Source organism: Fusarium falciforme, chromosome 5 (assembly GCF_026873545.1).
Source record: "Fusarium falciforme chromosome 5, complete sequence".
Lineage (NCBI taxonomy): Eukaryota > Fungi > Ascomycota > Sordariomycetes > Hypocreales > Nectriaceae > Fusarium > Fusarium falciforme.
The window spans coordinates 2,960,786-2,981,467 of NC_070548.1; the positions used below are offsets into that span (position 1 = coordinate 2,960,786).

Below are 20,682 nucleotides of genomic sequence, written 5' to 3' on the forward strand. Positions count from 1 at the left end.
CTTGTCATTGACCAGATATGGTGTTGAGACCATGTATAGCCGAACACTGTAAACTCTATCATTCTTCTCTGACGTCCATAACTGGGCGGCCTCTTTATTCTCCCATGTATCGCCATTCTTTCAACTCCAGCGTGGCCTCAACTCGAAGGACAAGTGGTCTTGTTGAGCATCATGACATCAAGGCCAGTCGGCCTCACTCGGAGGGGGGGAAACCATGATTAATGAGCCCATTGTTTGTGATTTGGTTTCTCAAGACAGACATAAAGAGCGTGTTCTTTCCTCTCAGGTCTGTTCAAGCAGACTCGACAGACTCCTCCAGAACTCGTCCTCACAAGTCGTCTTCTGCTCTCCCCCCCTCCTCTCCTCTCTTCCCCATCTTGCCCAAGATGCGTTTCGAGCTTGCTCTGCTCGCCCTCGCCCAGGGCGTCCTGGCTACCCCTTGCAAGGGGAAGAAGGCTGTTGATAGTGGTGATGGCACCGAAAGCACTGCTTTCTTGACCCCCACCGCGGCCCCGACCACTAGCACCACCACCACCACTACCACCACCTCCAGCACCCCTGTTGTAGTCACCTACACCGATGCTGCTGGAAGCACCGTTGTCACTACTCTGTCTCCCCCTTCGACCAGCACCACCACCACTACTACCACCACTACTACAACTACCAACCAGGCTGCTGGAACTAGAACCGCCGGTGGTAGCGGAGGCCGAAGGCTGATCCAGCGCAACGTCAACAACGACGACAAGGTCTTTGTCCTTCGCCAGACTGTCGACCGCCAGTTCCGCGTGCCCGACACCAAGTCCAACACCAAGTCCAAGACCGACAGCACCAGCACCAGCAAGAGTGGCACCAGCGGCAGCAGGGACGGCCGTATCGACCGCATCGAATCCATCCCCAGTGGCAGCAGCACCAACGATGGAGGCTCCAAGGTCCGAAAGATCAAGTACCCCTCCTACAATGAACCCATACGCGGCATCATTATTGGCGGTCACGCGGATGACGACAGAATCTACGGCATCAGGAGGGTGAGCGTCCCCGCCCCGGAGCCCTCGGAGGAAGAGTACGAGGAGTACGAGAACAAGCTGTACGACAACGTCAGCCACGAGGTTGCCAGCGGCCTCGGCCTCTCCAGGCACAGGACTCCCAAGTACAAGTACAAGCACAAGGGACACCCCATCTACAAGAAGCTCGGCCTCACGTCCGGCCCGGACGGCAGGATCCGCTACAAGAACTACAAGCGGTCCAGCGGCAAGAAGCCCACCCTGGTCGACCAGGCCAAGATCTCCAAGGAGCAGCGCGAGCGCCTCCGGGAGCTGTACCTCAAGTACCGCGAGATCCTCGCCGGCGACATTGTCGACGACCTGGACAAGGTCTTCAAGGTCACTGTAAAAACCCCCTTTTATCAACCTGAATGGATGAGACTGAGAAGATCATAGGCTGAGAAGAAGCGACCCTGAGCTGTCTAGCTTGAGTTTCGCCTCTGTTATACGACAGAGGTGAAATGCATCGACAACGAGTGGTTGCACTGCTGTGTGAAGCTCGGTGTGGTGGGAAAGAGTTGAAAAGTTATTGGGACCTGGAAAAGAATTGAGTTGTTTCTTAGCTTTAGTACGGCTAGGATAATACATTTTACTCTTGAAAGGAGGGTACCTTTGATGTTGTCTTGATGCGTGATGTTGTTGTACAGGTGAAGGTTGTGTGGCCAATCAGGCTTGTGAGTTAAAATGGAGCATGGGTCAAGTCCGCTCAGGACATGGTCGGATAGTGTGTTTTCTAGTCAATCATAGCTCTAGATGGTGTGACCACAGACCACCATGGGTCAGGTTGGCTCAAGACCACGTCCTGGGCTGTCTCTAACACTCAAGAGCACAGACAAAATGCTTTCTGTCAAGGTCAATACTTACCTACGTAGCGAAGGTTGGGCTGATTATGAATCATCATCGGTCAGATTCAAGACCGGACACCGATTGGTCATAAACAGAGGCTGTTCGAGAGACAGCTGAGCCAGCATCCTCAGACTTTCAATTGAGGTGAATTCCAGACTTGTGATACCGCTACACAATGAGACGGACAGAAGACCTGACCCATGCTCCACTAACAACAACCAATGAATCTCTCGATATAAATGGAGCATGTCCTGGGTTCGCTCATTGCAATGGAGCACCTGAACAGCCTTGGCAGTGGGCACCTGTCGACTTGCCCACCTTGACTGCTCTTCAATATATCTGATTGGCTGCTACACCTTCTCACCTCAACCCAACCTGACCCATGGCGGTCTGTGCTCAGTTTGCGAGCTGAAACAGCCACTCCCGTTCCGTTTCTCAACATTATGTAATCAGGGCCAAAGCCCTCTCCACCAGTTTCACCCACCCCACCAGCAAAATCGCATCCCCAATTTCGCGGCTCCGGATTGACGACCAACCCTCACAGGCCCCAAACGTATTTTTCCCTTTCTTTCAGGCGCAGGATTCGACTTCTTTGCGTTGACACACGAAACACCACCAACCCAAAAACACCAACAACCCATTCACAATGGCTCCTCAGGCAGTACGTACATGACACCGCTTTGCTGTAAGGCCCTCTGCGGTGAAAGCGACGGTGGGGGATGAAACCCTCGTCGTCGCGTTCTTCAGCATGAGAGGCGCCTCGGAAATGCAGTAGGCTAAGGTCATCTTAACAGAAGAAGTCGGGCAAGGCCCAGAAGCAGACCAAGAAGGTACGCTCAAAACGATCCCGATCCCCTTGACGAGATGCGCCGGGCGACACACGATGACGGCGCGACGACCCGACGACGAATTCAAGGATCGAAGTTACTTTATCGAACCACGAGACTAACGTATATCGCCACAGTACATCATTGATGCTTCTCAGCCCGCCAGCGACAAGATCTTCGACGTCGCCGCCTTCGAGAAGTTCCTCCAGGACCGCATCAAGGTTGAGGGCCGCACCAACAACCTTGGCGACAACGTCGTTGTCCAGCAGCAGGGTGAGGGTAAGATCGAGGTCATTGCCCACAACGACCTCTCTGGCCGCTACCTCAAGTACCTGTGCGTCCAACAACTATCCACATTCCACACCAGCCTACTGACAATCCCCCCCCAGGACCAAGAAGTTCCTCAAGAAGCAGCAGCTCCGTGACTGGCTCCGCGTCGTCTCCACCTCGCGGGGTGTCTACGAGCTCAAGTTCTTCAACGTCGTCAACGACGAGGCTGACGAGGACGAGGAGTAAATGTACGACCAAAAACCAAACCAAAGAAAACCCGGTCAGCATTACAACGGCGCAGGAATGGGTTGGTGAATTGGGACAGGGATATAAAAGTTTGAGGACTTGGCCAATAGAACCCCAGCCAATCTGTGTGGCACTCTTTGTGGTGTTTCAATTTCTTTGCTCTGTCTCTGTCTGTTGTATGTGAATGTGTGATGCTGCTTTGGTAAATGATCGCTTGTGACCCGACATCTTCTCGTCAGGGGTATGTACTTGTGTATATGTATGTGTAAACTCATGGCAACGCCCTCATGACACCCTCAAATGCAACCAACGCCATGGCATTCGCCGGGAACGCCCTCAGAAAGCACGGCACAAACCCCCTCCAGTATCCCTTCCATCCTGCCTCCCTATACACAGCCGCCGCGGCATCCTTCCACCGCGGGAACCTCCTAACTCCATCATTCAGGCCTCCTCCTAGGGGGTCTGTCATGATGCGCTGCTTGACCACGTCGCTCGGATAACTCGTTAGCCAGAAAGCCTGCGCGCTCAATCCACCCGCCCAAAAGTTGACGGCTGGCGCGCTGAGGTTCGTCCGCTCCCTCAATATCCGCGAGAGAACATCGTAGCTGGCCCACCAGAAGAAGAAGAATGACCGGAAGAGCAGTGTCGCCGATAGTCCGTGGTATACGCCCTGAACCCCGTGATACCGATAGATCTTGCGGAGACAGTCGATGGGTCCCGCGTACAGTCTGTCGGCCTTTTGAGCGGCGTACTGAATCTGCAGCCGCGCCTTGATGTGTTCAACCGGCGCCGCGATGAAGCTAACTGTCGAGCCTGCAGCGATACCCGCGATGCCGTGTCCGTACGACGGAAGTGACGTCCTCCCTGTGGTAGAACCCGGCTGTACGTGAAAGACGTGATCGGATAGAAGTCGGCGGTACACTGTCAATGAACCCAGCATGACCGAGTCCATAAACATCCATCCCACCAACGGCGGTGACGCGCCCTTGTACAGCCCTCGGAAGCCCTCATTGCGGACTGTCTGAAGAACACACTGTAGAGGACCTTTGAAGCGAGTCGGGTCTGTTGTCTGCAGCCGGACCTTGACTGTATCAAATGGATGCCCAACTAAACTCAATCAGTATATATACCTCTCATGAAAAAACTCATAAAGCTGCTCATCTCACCTGTGAGCTTGGCTATGCCACTGAAGACGCCCGCCACAAAGCCCTTGTAGTGATGCGCCTTGCTCTCCTGCTTTGGCACAGAAGCTTCCGCCTCCTCCACGGCAATCTTCCCTCTCACGTCCGCGGCCATTGAATCTGAGCGACTCGAGCGAGTCTTTAGAAGATGAGATATCTCTCTCCGTCAGCGTCGATAATTTGAGGGATGCCGATAAAAGCCGATGGCGGGGCGTTTATGACGTTGAGGAAAGAGAGTGTTCAAGAAGAAGAAAGATGACAAAGATAAGACAAAACACAAATACTAGCTGCTCGAGTATAGACAAGTCTAGAATATTATGAGAATCAACAGACACAGACGGATACCGCTGTTTGACGATGAACTGCACGTCGAGCCCTTTTTCATGGATTTTTTTGATATTGGCTCCCCGCCATTTGCTGACGCCCCAGTCTGGAGTAGTTCCGCACTAGTAGCCTTGCACCGACCTCGGAGTCCCGGAGTTATGCAAGTCTCCCCGGAGATCCACTTTTAGCCCCAGACTGACTGATCCACACTCTCAACACAGTCAACATCTACGGATATGTCTAGAGGTTGCTTCCATCTTGTAGGACATCACATTCAATAAAACAGACTCAGTTCATCATCAGAATCTCCCTTGTCAATTCAATCCTCTCCTCATTCGTCCCCCAATTACAACCCATGTGGTATCTATCACAAAACTACAGCTAAACCTATCTAACTTGAAGGGTGCCCAAGCACACATCAAACCCAACATACGCTCGCGAGATACCCTCATCTTCCTCCTATCCCCTTCCTTACATTGCCTTGCCTTTCCTTTCCTTTCCTTTCCTTGCTCGTAAAAAAGTATCCAGTCCAAATGCCCCCGCGAAAAGCAATCGCTTTGCTGAAACCAGACAGCCAAGTCATGTCGTCGTCAAGAATTGAAGCAGAAGCCCCTTGATGCAAAATCCGATCGATGATCCTCCTCCTCCCATCGCTTTTCCCCTTCTTTTTTTTTCGTATTTTCCAACACCCAATATGCTTATCAGTCATTATGTGATCAGAGTTGCCCGCCTCTCCTTCGGCTGGTCATCCTCCTTCAGTCTATAGGCGAGTCTTTTCATTGTAAAACCGTCCGTCTGACAGGCATGTCCTATCAAACCCCAATATGTAGATTCAAAAGCTGTGTCGAGAAGTTGGTGGTTGTTTCATTCTTGATTCGACAACAGCAGGGAAATGCGGTTCACAGATAAACCCTTTAAAAGGTCTCTGTGTCATCCGTGTTGCGCGAGGTAACACTGCCAAAGGTGTCTAATCAAACAGTCAGTTGGAGCTCGTCACATCAGATGGCTCTTGGACATACCTCTCTTGCGTCGCTGCGCTTCTTGCTCAGGGCTCTTGGGAGTCATGGCTCGCGGCCCACTAGGTCGTCGAGCGGGAGCTCCCAAAGCAGCGTTCAAGTTGCGGTTCTCGGGCTTGGGGCTGCTGGTGTAGTGACTGACATGAGTCCCGCTCATCGTCCCATACCCGCTCTCGTCGCTGGGGTGTGGCACAGGGCTGCTCTTGGCCAGCTGTGAAATGCGGGCGCCCCGCGGCGCGTTTGGGTTCGAGGGACTGCCTGTGGGCTCAATGGGCTCCTTGGGAGGCCTGGGGGGGCCAGTTGGGGAGGTGGTCCAGTACTCTGGGTCCCGTGGTGCGCCTCCAGAAGACGCCATGCTGTATCTGTTGGGGTTCTGTCCCAGCTGATTCAAGCTGGATACTGAGCCGCCCCAGTCCGCCGACCTAGGGGTCATGGGGACGTTGTACTCTTGAGCTGAGAACTCCAAGGCGTTTCGGAAACGCTCAGTCTGGCCCTGTCTGGGCTGGGGGTGCTGAAGGTTCAGCGAGTTTCGGTGAACCTTGTACTTGGGAGCATCTCCAGGGGACATGGTTCGCTCACGCAGAGTAACCGCGGGGTTAGCTCCGCTGGCAGTGGGTGCTGCTGCGAGCTCCTGATCCGAGAGTCCCGTGTGAAGCCTGTCCTCGCCGTAGGCGTTGGTGCGGTATCCATCCTCGTCGTACGAGCCAAGGCTAGAGGCAGATCGCGAATGGGCAAAGTCGTCATACTTGTCTTTCTTGCCGCGGAAAGCCTTGCCCATGCTAGAGGCTGTGGTTCCTGACCATCGAGAAAACTTAGGTAGCCAGCTTGTCGAGCCACCAGACTTGTGCTTCTTCGACTTGTCGGTGCGAGGAGTGTTGTCGTTGCTCATGGGTTGAGCTCCTACTGGGGGCTGAGGAGGCGTCTCAAGAGGAACAGAGCTACCGCGGAAGCCAGAGCGGCTTGGTGTCAAGACGTTGCTGTTGGTCCGCTCGGCAGCTGGGCTGGGGTGGTCGAACTCGTACTCGCCCTCGTGCTCAGCGACGGTGCTGATGCGGTTGTCAGAGACCTTGCGATCACCTGCAAGTCGTGATCGTGACTGAGACAGAGAGAGGTGGCCTGACTGGCTGGGGGTGATGGTCGAGTTGCCTTCGGGCTCATAGCCTCGGTCCTGCTCATAGTGACCCTCAGGGTGCAGGTTATCGAACGAAGAGCCGCGTCCGCCGGTAGTAGAAACAGGCGGGGCTGTCTGAGTCTTGAGAACGTCCACTTCGCCGAGAATCTGGATAAGAATCTCCTCAATGCGCTTGAAATCACTAGTTCCCTTGTTGCTGAGGCCCTGAAGGGCACGCTTGAAGAGGTTCTTCTTGGCAGCAGCCTCGTTGAGGGTGTCAAGCTGAGAACTGCTCTGGATTGAGCGAGGGCCAGGGTAGGGGCGTGGGCCATTGATGGCCCTCTGGAGCTTCTCCGTGTTCTCAACACCAGCAAAGATGACATCGTCGCTGGTGTCCTGGACGAGGTTCTTCAACTCGTTAAGAGAAGTTCGCATCTCCAGAGCAGAGTTCATGAGCAGGGCCACGATCTCGGTATCGCGAGCACTGCGCTGGGCATCACGGACCATGAGATGCTGCATAAGAGCGACAATGTCCTTGTTCTCAATGCGGTCAATTCCCTGGCCAGTAGCAGCATCATAAAAGGGAGATGCCATGCCTTGGGACATGCCGCTGAGATGGCGAGCGTCCTTGGCCATAGGGGCATAAAAGGGGTCGTCACCTCCAAGGTGGGGAGATCCGGGAATAGACAGAGGCTTGACCTTGGGAGGGAGATCGGGAGTCCTGTTGTTGCCGTTGGACATGTATCCCTCATCATACTTTTGGCCGAAGCCAGGGCTTCCAGTATGGTAGGGGACGCCATACGAGGCATTGAGACCACGAGCACCGAGAAGGTTCTCGTTCAGAGCAGGGTTGGCGATCGGGCTGGCGTCCTCGTAGGGGTTCGTCACGAGAGTATCCCGCTTGCGGTCATCGGAAGATCGCCATTCATCATGGTCATGGCTGGGCTCGCGGCTATGACCGTGGCCGGCAGCCATTCCGGCGGCAGCGCCAAGAGCGGCCGCACCAGCAATCTCTGCAGCCCCTGGGCCGTGGCTGCTTGCCGCACTCTTGCTGCGGGCAGCCTCCTGTTGCTCGCCGACGTTCAGTGGGGTAGGAGTGGCCCGGCCAGATGAGAGATGGCCTCGATCCTCACCATCCAGGCGCTCTTGAACAACCGAGGGGTTGGTGTGAGCATCATCGTCAACGTACCCAATCTCGGGCATGGGGTCGTGGAAGTCGGGAACACCGGTTGCGCTCATCTTAGGGAGCTCCTCGTAGGACAGACGGTCGATGCTGTGGGCGGGTGTGTTGCGAGGCTCGTGACCCTCAAGAGTGCGCTCCTTAAAGGACTTGTTTCGGGCCACACCAGCTGGTTGGAACTCTCCCTGTGCAGATCCCTCGGCAGCCGCCTGCTTCTTGCCTTGAGCGGCCTTCAGGGCCAGAACAGCCCCAGATGTGATGGCCACCTCGGCAGCGGTGGGAGACTTGGGTCGAACAACCTTGCGGCCATGCTCATCCAGCTCATACTCGGTGAACTCTCGGGGGGATCTGTTGCGAGACACAGCGCTGGGCGTAGCATGCCTAGAAGACTCGCTCTGGTTGTCAGTGTATCGCTCGCCAGGGCTCAATCCACGGCTGCTGTAAGTCCTTGACTGCTCGTCATAAGACAGTGTCGAATCTCGGCCGCCGTTATAGTCGTTGTATGAGGCGCCGGTAAGGACAGACTGGTCAAGCATCGAGCCGTCAACCAGGGAGGCCACGGCAGACTCGACTCCCAGAGGGGGGTGGACAATGTTGGGGTTGGTGGCACCAACACCTTGCACCGCCTGTCCGGATGTGACCTTCTCCAGTTCGCTGTCGTCGGTGTAAGTGGTGTTGCGGTTGTAACCCGAGTCGTCGGTATAGGTTGTGTTCCGATAGTCCATGCCAGAGCTTCGAGGGGACATCTGCTCAAGCTCCCTAGCACGAATGGAGCTCAGGGAAGCAGTAGAACGACTGTTGCGGGGATTCTCAGATCGCTCGTAGTAGGCGTCACTAGTAGAGTGCATGCTCCTGGAGTTGCGAGGCTGGTGTTCGCTGCCACCCTCGGTGTAGCCAGAGACGCTAGGAATCGGGCTCAGACCGCGGGCACCGGCTTGATACGGCACATACTTCAGAGGTGGAGGAACATCCTGAGTAGCAAAGTAGGAGTTGTCGTAACCCTCAAACTCGCCCACGTCAGAAATGTCGTCGCCATCATCCTCGCCGTACTGGTCACCATGGTCAATGGGAACCTTGTTTCCATACTCGTCAGTCTCATACTCGTCGATGTACTCCTTCTTCCCGCGCGGCAGAGCAGTCAGATCACCGTGAGAGACATTGGCATGTTGTGTAGATAGGGTGCTCTCGAGATTGGGAGATCGTGTTGGTGTTGGCATGTCAGAATCAGAACCGTCCACGTGAGAAACGTTTTGAAGAGGAGTAATCTCCTCGGTGGCTGAGTGAGGCCTGTCTGTGTCGGCGGAGCGGATGGATGTCCGGGTCAGTTCCGTGCCGTTGATTTCGCTCATAAGAGGCATCGGGGGCACAGGAGCATCGTCATAGTCGCCAGAATATTGGTCACGTCCCATGCTTCGGCTACGGGCAGCCTCGGCCTTGCGACGCCTCCGCTCTCTCGGCTTCAGGTCTGAAGTTTGTGACTTGTCATCCAGCAGCGAGGAGGCGGCAGTGACGGAGGAAGCAGCAGCGGCACCAATGGCAGCAGACTTGAGCAGGTCGCCGCTGCGCTTCGGTGTAACATGGTCGTCATACTGATCAACCGATTCATTGCTGATGAGAGAGCTGTCATCGAGCTCATGACGGGCCTCCCTGTTGCGCCCAGCCTTGATGTCGCTGCGCTGACCCGAGGACCGCCGGCGGTCCGGGGTAAACTCATCCCTTGATACAGACGTTCCAGACGACGTAAAGGAATCGCGGCGACCCTCTCTCTTGCTCTGCTCGCGCTTGAGCGCACTAAGCTCGGGCAGAATCAGGCGACGGATGGCATCCTCCACCGTCTCCAGGAGCTTAGGGTTGTTGATTGACGACGCCTTTGAGGCGCCTGAGCGTGTGGAATGTGTCTCATACGTGCGGTGGCTCGGAGAGAGATTAGAGGATAAGACACTCGTATCCGCACCTGACACAACGGATTCCTGATGGCTCTTGCTAGAGCGACGACGGGGGGATTTAAGTTCCTCGGCCGTCCGCTCTGTGACGCTGCTGGTTCTGCTCTTGGGTCGTCGCTTTCGCTCAGACGTCGACTTTTCCCTCGACTTTTCAGACGACGACACCTTTGACCGGTCTCTGTTTCGACTCTTGCGGCTCTTTACCTCGTCCACAGCGGCGGCTGCGAGTGCACCAGTACCAACGGCGGATGATGACATGTCGCGGGTTCCAGTAGGACTGTTCAAGCTGCCCTTGGCATCGCCGTCGAGGAAGCTGTCTGATGGGATGGCGGAGATTTCTGAGGGGTTGACGGTGTAGCTCTCTGAAGGAATCAACGGACTGGCAGGTCGCCGACGTCGGTGGCTCCGATCAATCTCAATGTCGATCGGGTTCCTGGAGACATTGGACTCCTCGGTGGCAGAAGCATAGGAGCTCATACTGTTCCCGTCCTCGTCGTAGTCGAGGTGATGCAGGTCCAGAGGTATCCGTCGAGTCACGGAGGCGTTGCGAGTGCCCTTGGTCTCTGTGACTTGGAGATGGTGGTCGTTGCGGCCCCTCTTGGATGGTGTCAGGCGAACACGGACACTGGGACGACGCTCGCTGGCGGAGCCAGAGGCGGGCTTGCCTCCCTCAAAGTATTCGATGAGCAACGAGGTCTGTGATTTGCTGGCCTTGTGTCGGGTTGCGATGGTGACGGGAGTTCCGTCCTCGGGGATGGAGTATGAAGACTTGCCGTCGTCGGGCTTCACCTCATCCCCCGTCGTCAACTCGGTGGGCGTGGTGTTGGTAGTCTCGGTTTCGGTAGGGGCGGGGAGAGGGAGAGGTTTTCTCGAGGTGACGCCCATCGTTGATCTGGTGAGGTGATTGAGGTGGTAAAGTGTCGGGGCCCTTTTCTTCCCAGGCCTGCGATCCGGAGCGGATGCAGAATATCACCCAAGGGCCTTCTCGGGGTGGAAGGGGGTGCAGGGGGTTGTTGATTAATGGATTTGCGGTTCTCAATACATGCGGAATGTTTGACGGTCAAGAAATCGCAGGGCAAAAGTGTCTAGAGACGAAAGAGAGGTCAGCATTTCTCAAGCTAGGGCGAGCGACGGGCACGAGCAAAAGGCAACGGTGTAGGCCAATGGCGGAGAGCGATGAATCGCCACCAAGACGTGAATCGACTCATGAAGAGGGGGCAGACAGAGGGGAATGGACTTACACAAGGACAGATAACCGTAGGAAAAATTAATCAAAACTCGACCTCGCACGTAGCAGTCGATAACTTACAATATCGCTCTCACTCTCGGAGGACCTGGCTGCGGAAGCCTTGGGGCGATTAATCGAGAGCGAAAGGGAAAGATTTGGGGAAGGGTTTCGGATGCGGCGTGGGCGCGGGCGGAGGGTGTGGGTGGGTGGGTGTCGCCTTGAACTGTCCTTGGGGACTTGGGGGGGCGGGCCAACTCTTGCAACCGCAGCAACCAGCGCAATTTAGGTACAGCCCAGTCAGACGGACGGAAGCGAGCCGCAATCCAATGCAAATCCCAGCCCGAGTGAAATAAGGATTAAAATAAAATAGTAGAGTAGTAATAAAAACAGAGCAAGCCTTGTTTGGGAAAGTTCGAAAAAAGAGGGAAGCAATCAATTTAGGGTGCAGCTGACCCAAGTTTAACCGCCCTGACGGTGATGAGAAGAGAGGAGGTTGGTATTCGGTCCCAAGGTGGAAGTTTGGAGGCTGGGAAAAACGGGAACTGCAGATTGCGACGTCGTGCGTGGTTTAGCAGCGGAGGAATAGGAGACAGGATTGAAAGGAAGCTGTCCGTTGTTCCGTCTTTACTTTAGTTTGCTGATGCTGCTGCTGCTGATGATGATGATGTCGTCGTGTCGATGACCGCTTCTAGGTTTGCACGTCGTCTACTCCGTACAGTATTGTCAAGGAAGAGACGGGAAGCAGTTTGTCGAAAGACGGGACGCTCAATCTCGGCAGGCTTTGTTTATTCTCTTGAACAAACCGACTCGAGTGATGAGTGGCTATCCATCCAGCTTCAGCTTTCTCGATTCCCTTGCTCCATCAAACTACAGCACGCACAGCAAAGCACAGCACATCACAGCACATCACAGCACAGCAGCATCCATGGAAAATGGATCTAGCGGCGGGGGAGGAAGCAATCGGGATGGGGGATTTTCTGGCCCTAGTGCGTTCTAGAGGGGGGTGATGAGCTGGCGCTGCCGGAGCGCTGGTCCAATAGCGCCCGGCGGCCGGGGGTCCCGTCTCCGGATGTGCTAGCCCACGAGCCACCGAGGGCCAAGGAGCGCTACCGCCCGGCCGACCATGGTGGTTTCTCTGCCAATGGATGGCCGGTCGCCGACACGAGAAGGAACCCCAGAGGTGCAGCGCAGCAGCAGAACGTGCATCGCAGAAGCAGCGCACATGCAGACGAGGCCTGACGGCGTTCGTTCGTTGGGACGGACGATGTGAGTGATGGATGGGACGAGCAAGTCTGTGGATGAGAGCAGCCTGTGGGTGAGTATGAGCTGCCGCCAGAATTCAAGCCGCAGTTCAAAGTGTCTGCCGTTGCCATGGTGGTGACGGCCAAGTCAGCCCTCTCTATTCGACGACAGGAACAAGACAAGGTCGATGACCGTTGGGCTGCCATGCACAATAACTCGTGGATTCGTCCCATCAGTCTGCCTCGCTGCAGGGTTGACCCCAGACGGTTCAGAACTGATGGGCCCAGCCTCCAGGATACCGACAGCATTGTTTTTTTTTCTTGTCAAAAGCGCTTCATCAACAAGAGCGCCTCTTTTTGTCAAAAGAACGTCCGTCCTTCTTCAATACCCCGGTCAGTCAAATATTTTGCCCGTCCTCGGCCCAGCGCCACGGCCCCAGAGTCCGGGACCCGAAAGAGGAAAAGCCTCGCTTCCCATGCCCATGGCGGTCCCGGGAGACGGAGCGGAGGCAAGAAATCACCTGAGTGAGCCTCAAATCCTTGCGCTCAGATCAAATGGGATCCATGACATCTGTGACAGTCGCTGCATGCGCTTTGGCATGGGAAGACAGACACCCTGTCTTTTGCTTGTCACTCACTGATGTTCAATTGGCGCCAGAACTGGGCTTCGCAATCACTCGATTAAAAATGGTTCTTTGAGTTGCCTCCACCAAGGGTCCGAAAAGGTTCAATTTCCTCCGAGTCCCTCTACAAGTGGATTGTAGGGCTGAAGGTCTCAACCACCTCGACTTTGGCAACTTTCGATGCTCCTATTACTCTATACTCCGGTGTAGGCACCATGAGTGTGATCTCATACTACATCGTCCCAAACAGCAACATACTACTCCGTATTGTCACAAGTACACAGGAAACTTCTGGAATTAGCAACATCCACAACATCCAACCTAGCGTGACGCCGACTATGCCATTTCTCCAGCAGGTCAAGCTAACAAAGAACCTAGTCCTGTCTGGAGTTCGTCCACTTTGCTCTCTTCAACAAGTTATCAAACCCGATTCTCTCATGTTCGCATAGAGAGTAAAAAACTCAATTAGTCGGTCTGAGCCCACATTCGGGTTCAACCTCCTCCTTTTCGTATCGTTGGCAGGCACAAGGGGCTTGGCAACACGTCAATCAATCACGGATCAGCCCTTGCTTGAGAGTGACACGGTCAAAAAAGAAAAGCCGGCCAGCCTCCCGCATTATTTCTTCCCCCGGCACCGACTATGGCTCGTCTAATGGTTTAATCTCCGTTCAACACTCAACAAAGTGAGGCTTACTATTGACTATTACAGCCTCGGGTTGCGAGATGCGATTTTTCGCCAAAAACTCAGAGATGGGTCCTCTTTCCCCCCAGTCAGACAGAGGGGGAACATACCACGGCACCATGCGAGACACACCCCAAGACATGGGACATCCCTGGAGTCCCGCCTCTGAGACAACAGCCGTTCTGCCTGTCTCACCTCGAAGCAAGCAGTGAGCAAGCAACGACGGGTATTTTTTTCAGCTCTCTGGCGCTGAGGCGTCTCTATCTGCAGGAGCATCGCCCCTCCGCGTATGCCCGGCAGCAGCAGAGTGAGGGAGGCCTCTGTTTCAAACACACCGCTACAAGTCGGTAGCCTGTAAAGACGCCGACTCGAGAGTCGAGTGGTGAGACTTTCGTCATGGGTTGAAAGTACAGATCAGGTCCTATGAGCTCACACACCCTGGCTTCTAACTACCGCGGCCTTTACTGCGACCCTGGACAGTTCACACTCTCTTTTGCCGTGTTTAGTCGGTCTGCTGCAAGGGTCCTTCAGACATACTCACAAGCTCAAACAGCTCCGTCAACATGTATCTAACCGACGCTTCATTGTATCTCAAGTCGCACCGGCGATCTCGTACAACCCGCTTTACCCGGTTCCTTGATTCAGGTCGAAAACCGAGCAGATTGTCCGTTTCCGTACACTCTTGCTTGTTCTAGTCGTGCCGCAAGAGTTCCGAAAGCCCTTGCATTATGTATACACTACATCATGTCCCTACCAAGCAGAACGCCGTTTTCGGTGTACATCCAAAACTTGGCCCACAAGATCATATTCACATTAATCAGACTATTTATATGCTGTGCACATCGCAAGTGCTCTATCAAGATCAGTTAATCCATAAAGCATCAATCAGATATCATCAAAACGCTACCCAGACCCAAACACCAAACAAAAGGTATCCAAAAGCAGGCCCGCCCATAAAAGACCCATATTGGTATCATTAAAAACATCACTCTCCCCTCCGACTATCCCTCGTCACAGCCGGTCCGGGCACGGCAGGATACTCGGGCGGACTGCCCCCAGCTTCTAGATCCCGCAGCTCCACGGGATCCTGCCTCTCCTTCTTGCCGTCGTACGGCGGCGGCGCCTCTCCCAGCTCGTTGAGACCCTCTTGAGATCTTGTTCCGGCCCACGGCCCGCGGCGGCCGTTCCCCCGGGTTCCGCTTACGCCGAATAGACGTCCCGGAGGAGGGCCTAGCACGCGGGGCCCTTGTCCGGCCCATTGTTGTTGACGGCGGCGGCGACGGCGGCGCACTTGGATAAGGGTTGCGATGCAGCCGATTATGATGATGACGGCTAGGGGAATGATTACCCAGGCAAAGGGCCTATCGGTGATGGAGAAGTCGTCGTCGTTGCTGTCGTTTGATGACATTTTATGTGTGTGAGATGATTCGTATAGTGTTCACTCGGCCAAGTTATCCAAGACAGGTAGGCTGTTTTAATAACCCAGCAGCCGTGATAAGCTTGTAAAATGTAGAAGCTCTTGAGGCCTCGTGATCGTGTGATGTCTCAGTGATATGTAGATAAGATGCAAGATGAATATCAAAGAATCAGGAAGAGGAGCAGTAAAAGCGGGATGAATGAAAACGTCAGAGACTTGGGTAGCTTAACGTCATCAGCTGTTCACGGCATCAAGGTTGGGGTGGGCAGCGGTCCATTTGTAGTTGTTGCGTCCTTTTCGCCTCCCCCTTAGTTAAGAAAGCCGGCCGACCCGTTGTGTGACTTCATATTCGTGGCTTGGATCTTTGGGATGTGTTGGTGGACGCGAATCGGGTTCTGCGGCATGCAACTGTAGCGCGGGGGGGGAGAGATGATTGTCACCTGTCATTGACCTGGAAGCGTAACGGCGCAGGGCACAAGGTTTAGAGCAGTTCAGGTTTGTTCTGCACGTATTCGTCATACACGATTCTGTTAATCCAACACGCCAGATCAGTCACAAGAGACTATCATCAATACCTAGGCCTTCAGAGACGTCGGGAATTTTCTAGGCCGTCGTGTTCGACCGTCTTCTCTCGAGAGTGGCTTTGTCGAGGCGCAGGCGCTGACGAGAAGCTGTTATCACGAGGAATGTGACTTGATTCCTCATTCTGGGGAATCTGGAAGGCTTCTCCGCTGCCGCTAGCGCTGAGTTGAACTTGGCCCGTGCGTGTTCAAGGCTCCAGGGCCCCACCAAACTCTCGACGTGAACGGAGTGTTCAGCGTATTTCAACTCTTCTCGACGCTGAGAATACGCCTCCTTCATACGACCCCAAACCAACCCAGACGCCGACCTACGCTTTTTTGCACCGCCGATACAGCCCATCATGCCTCGCGCGATCAGAGGTACGGTACATTCACGTAATAGGCTTTTCTACTGCCCCCCAAGCTAATCAATACCCCTTGCGATTCCAGGCGTTCTTATCGAATGCGACCCTTCGATCAAGTCCATCATTGTTAGCATCGACAGCACGAACCACGATTACATCATTGAAGATCTAGACGATGAACGCGTCGTGGTGAAGGAGAACATGGTTTCCATGCTCAAGGCAAAACTAGAAGATGTGCGTCTACCTACAAAGCCTCTGCCCAGCGCCAACGACTCTGGCTTAGAGCAGGCTGCGCCTTGCTGATGATCATCTTTATCTAACATACACACAGCGTCTCAAGGAGAACCTCCCGCCCGAGGAAGAGTCCGGCTCCGAGTAGTCGTCGAACACGGACGACGACGACCTAGCCAAGCGCCAGCAACACGATACCTCTACAAGACCCCAATCTTCTACAGCTTCTCAAATCTCGGTTTCGTCTTCTTCAGACCACTCATCAGCGCCTGCGAAAAGTCCTTGCTCTGCACAGCCGCCGCATTCCACACCTTTGTGTACCGCAGACTCTCGTCAACACTGTGATCGCGCCCGTAGTTCAGCAACTCCTTCGTCCCCTGTACCGCAACCGGGCTCTTGCTCGCCAGCGTCGCCGCCAGAGCCACCCCGGCCTGCACAGCCGCCTCCTTGCCCTCGTGAACCTGGCTCACGAAGCCCACCGACAGAGCCTCCTGCGCCGAAAAGTCCCGCGCCGTGAGGCACACGTCCTTGACCCACGACGTCGAGCCCACGAGCTTGGGCAGCCTCGCCAGGGTGCCGATATCCGCAGCCAGGCCGATGTCAACCTCCTTGACGGCGAACCGTGTATTGGAAGCGCAGATGCGGATGTCGGCGCAGCAGGCAATGTCGATGGCGAGGCCAATAGATATACCATGAACGACACAGATTACAGCTGTAGAAGAACAAACCACATCAGTATTCGTCTCAACTCCAACATACGTGATACTTACGCTTCTCGCACTTTTCCATAGCACTGATAGATGCCTGAAACTCCTCAATGTGACTCCTCAGGGCCTTTGCCTTTCTCGCAACATCCTGCTCTCCCCCATTGAGGACGCCGTCTGAAGTAGCCGCCTGCACATCCAAGCCCGCGGTGAAAGCGCGGTCGCCTGCGCCGCTGAGGACGACGGCGCGCACTTCAGCATCGTGGCTAAGCTGCTCAAAGACGCGCCCAAACTCGAGCCACACTGCCTGCGAAAAGGCGTTGAGCTTGCGCGGGCGGTTGATCTCGACGTGGGCGACAAAGGGCGCCGGCGAGCTGACGAGCATGTGCTCATATGAGGCGTACGCGGGGAGAGGACTGTTGGACGACATGATGAACTGGAGGCGTCTCGCTGCAGCAATTTTAGTAGAGATGATGATGAGACGGCAGAGTATAGATGTAATTGAGAAAGGACAATTCGGGGTTTTACTACATGTCAGACAGACTTGACTCTCAGGCGGGCATGTAAGTTAACTAAGTGGCGGATGGGACCAGCTTGGAGATGCCGAGGCTCGTTTCCCCGGACCGAAACTAACCCCCGACCTGCAAGCTCCGGGGCTCAAGCTGGCTCACATGCTCTGTTGATCAACATCGGTCCTGTCCTATCAACTTCCATCATGACATGACACGCCGTCCATCATGGATCCATTACAATCACTCAGGCTCAGATAGCAAGGAAAGTCTATTCAATATCATTTTCAACTATAAAAACAAAAGGCAACTATGGCCCAGACAGCATTATAATCATTTCCCGGCTGTCTACCCTTCCTGGGCTAGACGCCAATGCTCCCGTGGAAAAAAAAAAAAAAAGATGAACCCGACGTGTCCAGCGCATCTAGTCCAGCGCGTCCCTCCACAGCATCCATGTTGCTGTACCTGTCATGAATCACAATGGGGGCCTGGCCTATGGCGTTTGCGGCAAATCCCAAAGACTAAAGCAAGAAAGACAAAATGAAGAACTGGTCCTCTCTCTCGTTTACAGGAGAAGGGTTCCGAACAGAGTGAAGAGGGTGGCGGCGCCAGTGATGTAGAGAGGAGCCAGATCCAGAGTGGAAGCGGCGCTGTCGTCGTCGTCGTCCGAAGACTCGGAACCACTGCTGGTAGAAGTGGACTTGCCAGCGCTGACACTGGCGGTCGCGGTACCGCTGTCGACCTCAAAGTGGGAACCCTCGCCGTCGTTGCCATCGAAGCCGGGACCCTTGCCAGCACCGTTGGTAAAGTACTTCTTGGCCTGCGAGGGCATCTCGGGAACAAGGTCAGGGTCAACCTGCCAGACATCCTCCTTGGCGGGGCAGTCGACACCGTGCGTAGACTTGGCAGCGCCGCCAGAGCCGGTGGGCATGGGGTAGTTCTTAAGAGCCTCCTTCAAAAGCTTGTACTCGTCGGTGGTCTTGACGGTGTTGCCGCTGATCTTGACGATACCGAAGTCGTTGTCCTCGTACGAGTACTCGTACATGAGACCACCAGAGTAGACACCGGTCATCTCGTCGCTCATCAGGGCCTCGAGCTCCTCAAACTTGCGAGGACGGTTCTTGATGCAACCATACTCGGAGAGGCTAAGGAGAGGTTAGCACAGAACAGGGAAAGTAAATGTGCGATTTTGAAACGTACAAGATGGGAAGACCGTAGTCAGTAAAGTTCTTGACCTTGACATCCCAGCCAGCGGTCTTGAAGTCACTGTTGCACCAAGAGTAGTCGTTGAAGGCGAAGAAGTCGGACCGCAGATCGTCGGAGCCACAGTTGAAGTAGTGGGCAGTCTGCATTCGGTTCTGTGCGACATCGGCAGCCGAGTAACCGACAGGGACCTGGCGGAGCTTGCGGGCCTTCATGAATGCCCTCATATCACGAGTGACAGCCTTGACGTAGGGAGCGGACTTGTCGGTATCCTCCTCATCGTTGATGACCTCGTTACCCGAGAAGAAAGCGAGGGTGTTGTCGTACTGAGCAAACATCTCGACAGTGGCAAAGACGCTCTGGAGGTAGGCGGTGTTGTAAGAGGGACCGGGGTTGCCGCGGTTGATGGAGTACTTGGGGTTGTTGACATCTAGGACGAGGTAGATGCCAGCGTCGTTGAGCGCCTTCATGCACTCATCGTGGTCGGCCGTGTTGTCGACAGCGTAGACACGAATGACGTTGACGCCAAGGTCCTTGAAGTTCTTAATATCGCGCTCGCAGACCTTGGTATCGGCCAAGGGGTCCTTGTTAGCGGAAGCACCACCAGGCTGATAGTCAATGCCTCGAAGGTAGAATCGTTCATCACCGGCCCAGAAAGCTGGGGTTTGCGTGTTAGCGGCTTTCAGGGGTCACTGGTGCATCTAATGGGATCGTAGGGCTTACCGTTGCCCGAGACCGTGACGGTGGGGAGGGTTGCACGCTTGCTGGGAGGCTCCTTGAGGGTAGGGGTGGCCGAGACGGCGCCAATGCCCGCTAAGGCGGAAAGAAGAGCAGTGGTCTTCATTGTAGATGAATTGGACGGTAGCAGTTCAACGGTTCAAGCGGTGGTGTTGTCCAAGAAAGACGATCGTTGGAGAAAGACACGATCCGATCCGAGGGTGTAAACGAAGGGACTCGGGTGAGGGAAGGAGAATTACAGTCAAAGTAAAAAAGAAAGATCCAACAACGAGGGAGTTGGAATGGCAACGAAGAAGGAAGACCGGACGAGAAGAACACAAACGTGCCAACAAGGAACCGGTGGAATGGATGGAGGGATGAAGTCGAATGGAGGGAGAAAGAAGGAGGGAAGGAGAGGAAAACGAGAGTGATGCGGGAGAGGCTGGAATGGGATTTAAAAACGGGCCAGAGCTGAGGGAGGGAGAGGGTGCTCCGACTGTACAGTACAGTACATGCAGCTAGAACAATACGACCGCGGCAGACAGTCAAGCCCAAAACTCTGGTCGTGGAGCCGTATCAAATCAAGGGATGGTGGCCATTGGATCCCGGTATCTTTGTCTATGGTATCACGGCGGGTGTCGGGGTATCTGGGCTTCTATTCCTGGGCCCTCGTCTCTATTCCTGGGCATCTACGGTCAACCATCTTACGACCGAGCTCGATTCCGCACTGAACGATCCAGCAGCCGCCATCAATTGGCAGCTCGAGCACATGGATGGGCATTGGGAGGCCGTGATTAAACGTGGGGCGCCTCTGGTCCATTCATTTCGGGCCCACCTCTTGGTTGCATGTTGGCACGCTTCTCTCGATCTCGAAAGAGTGAAGGCATGATGATGACTTGGACGTATGGGAACTAGCATTCCTCGACACCCTTTGTCGAGACTCGAGACCGTGTTTCGAATAGAATGGCCATAATCTCTTGCTCGCAATTGTTGTGTTTGTTGTTAACAAAGCTGGCCAAACTGACTGACATGTCGTGTCCAGGAGATGGTTGGGGCACCACACACACTCTCAGACACACACGCACAAGCACAATGACCTGACCAACCAGCCTATCAAGGATCGACATACTCTACGCTCCTGTACCTGACAGACACAGGCTTGTGCTTGTCTGTGCTTCCAGCACGAACCAAACAACAGCTTCATCCTGCGCGCGAGGC

General features: G+C 54.7%; 8 protein-coding genes across 8 annotated transcripts; 3 read left to right on the top strand and 5 right to left on the bottom strand.

The window, feature by feature from the left end:
• Nucleotides 1-386: 386 nt before the first annotated feature.
• Nucleotides 387-1,436, top strand: NCS54_00711600 (Hypothetical protein; the record flags this gene model as incomplete). The annotated part of the gene is made up of 1 exon (XM_053152550.1): nt 387-1,436. The coding sequence occupies one exon, from the start codon at nt 387-389 to the stop codon at nt 1,434-1,436; it is 1,050 nt and encodes a 349-aa protein (XP_053008525.1).
• A 1,096-nt stretch (nt 1,437-2,532) lies between these two features.
• On the top strand, nt 2,533-3,229 carry NCS54_00711700 (60S ribosomal protein L22; the record flags this gene model as incomplete). Its single annotated transcript, XM_053152551.1, has 4 exons — nt 2,533-2,547; nt 2,681-2,716; nt 2,851-3,047; nt 3,103-3,229. 4 exons carry the CDS (start codon nt 2,533-2,535, stop codon nt 3,227-3,229), a joined length of 375 nt encoding a protein of 124 aa, XP_053008526.1.
• Nucleotides 3,230-3,500: 271 nt separating this feature from the next.
• Nucleotides 3,501-4,525, bottom strand: NCS54_00711800 (Hypothetical protein; the record flags this gene model as incomplete). The annotated part of the gene is made up of 2 exons (XM_053152552.1): nt 3,501-4,336; nt 4,396-4,525. The coding sequence occupies 2 exons, from the start codon at nt 4,523-4,525 to the stop codon at nt 3,501-3,503; spliced, it is 966 nt and encodes a 321-aa protein (XP_053008527.1).
• A 1,123-nt stretch (nt 4,526-5,648) lies between these two features.
• On the bottom strand, nt 5,649-10,869 carry NCS54_00711900 (Hypothetical protein; the record flags this gene model as incomplete). Its single annotated transcript, XM_053152553.1, has 2 exons — nt 5,649-5,701; nt 5,754-10,869. 2 exons carry the CDS (start codon nt 10,867-10,869, stop codon nt 5,649-5,651), a joined length of 5,169 nt encoding a protein of 1,722 aa, XP_053008528.1.
• Nucleotides 10,870-14,743: 3,874 nt separating this feature from the next.
• On the bottom strand, nt 14,744-15,166 carry NCS54_00712000 (Hypothetical protein; the record flags this gene model as incomplete). Its single annotated transcript, XM_053152554.1, has 1 exon — nt 14,744-15,166. The coding sequence occupies one exon, from the start codon at nt 15,164-15,166 to the stop codon at nt 14,744-14,746; it is 423 nt and encodes a 140-aa protein (XP_053008529.1).
• Nucleotides 15,167-16,097: 931 nt separating this feature from the next.
• On the top strand, nt 16,098-16,479 carry NCS54_00712100 (General transcription and DNA repair factor IIH subunit TFB5; the record flags this gene model as incomplete). Its single annotated transcript, XM_053152555.1, has 3 exons — nt 16,098-16,116; nt 16,186-16,334; nt 16,432-16,479. 3 exons carry the CDS (start codon nt 16,098-16,100, stop codon nt 16,477-16,479), a joined length of 216 nt encoding a protein of 71 aa, XP_053008530.1.
• A 70-nt stretch (nt 16,480-16,549) lies between these two features.
• NCS54_00712200 (Hypothetical protein) lies at nt 16,550-17,465 on the bottom strand (the record flags this gene model as incomplete). The annotated part of the gene is made up of 2 exons (XM_053152556.1): nt 16,550-17,043; nt 17,102-17,465. The coding sequence occupies 2 exons, from the start codon at nt 17,463-17,465 to the stop codon at nt 16,550-16,552; spliced, it is 858 nt and encodes a 285-aa protein (XP_053008531.1).
• Nucleotides 17,466-18,109: 644 nt separating this feature from the next.
• On the bottom strand, nt 18,110-19,591 carry NCS54_00712300 (1,3-beta-glucanosyltransferase; the record flags this gene model as incomplete). Its single annotated transcript, XM_053152557.1, has 3 exons — nt 18,110-18,689; nt 18,745-19,405; nt 19,471-19,591. 3 exons carry the CDS (start codon nt 19,589-19,591, stop codon nt 18,110-18,112), a joined length of 1,362 nt encoding a protein of 453 aa, XP_053008532.1.
• Nucleotides 19,592-20,682: the final 1,091 nt, after the last annotated feature.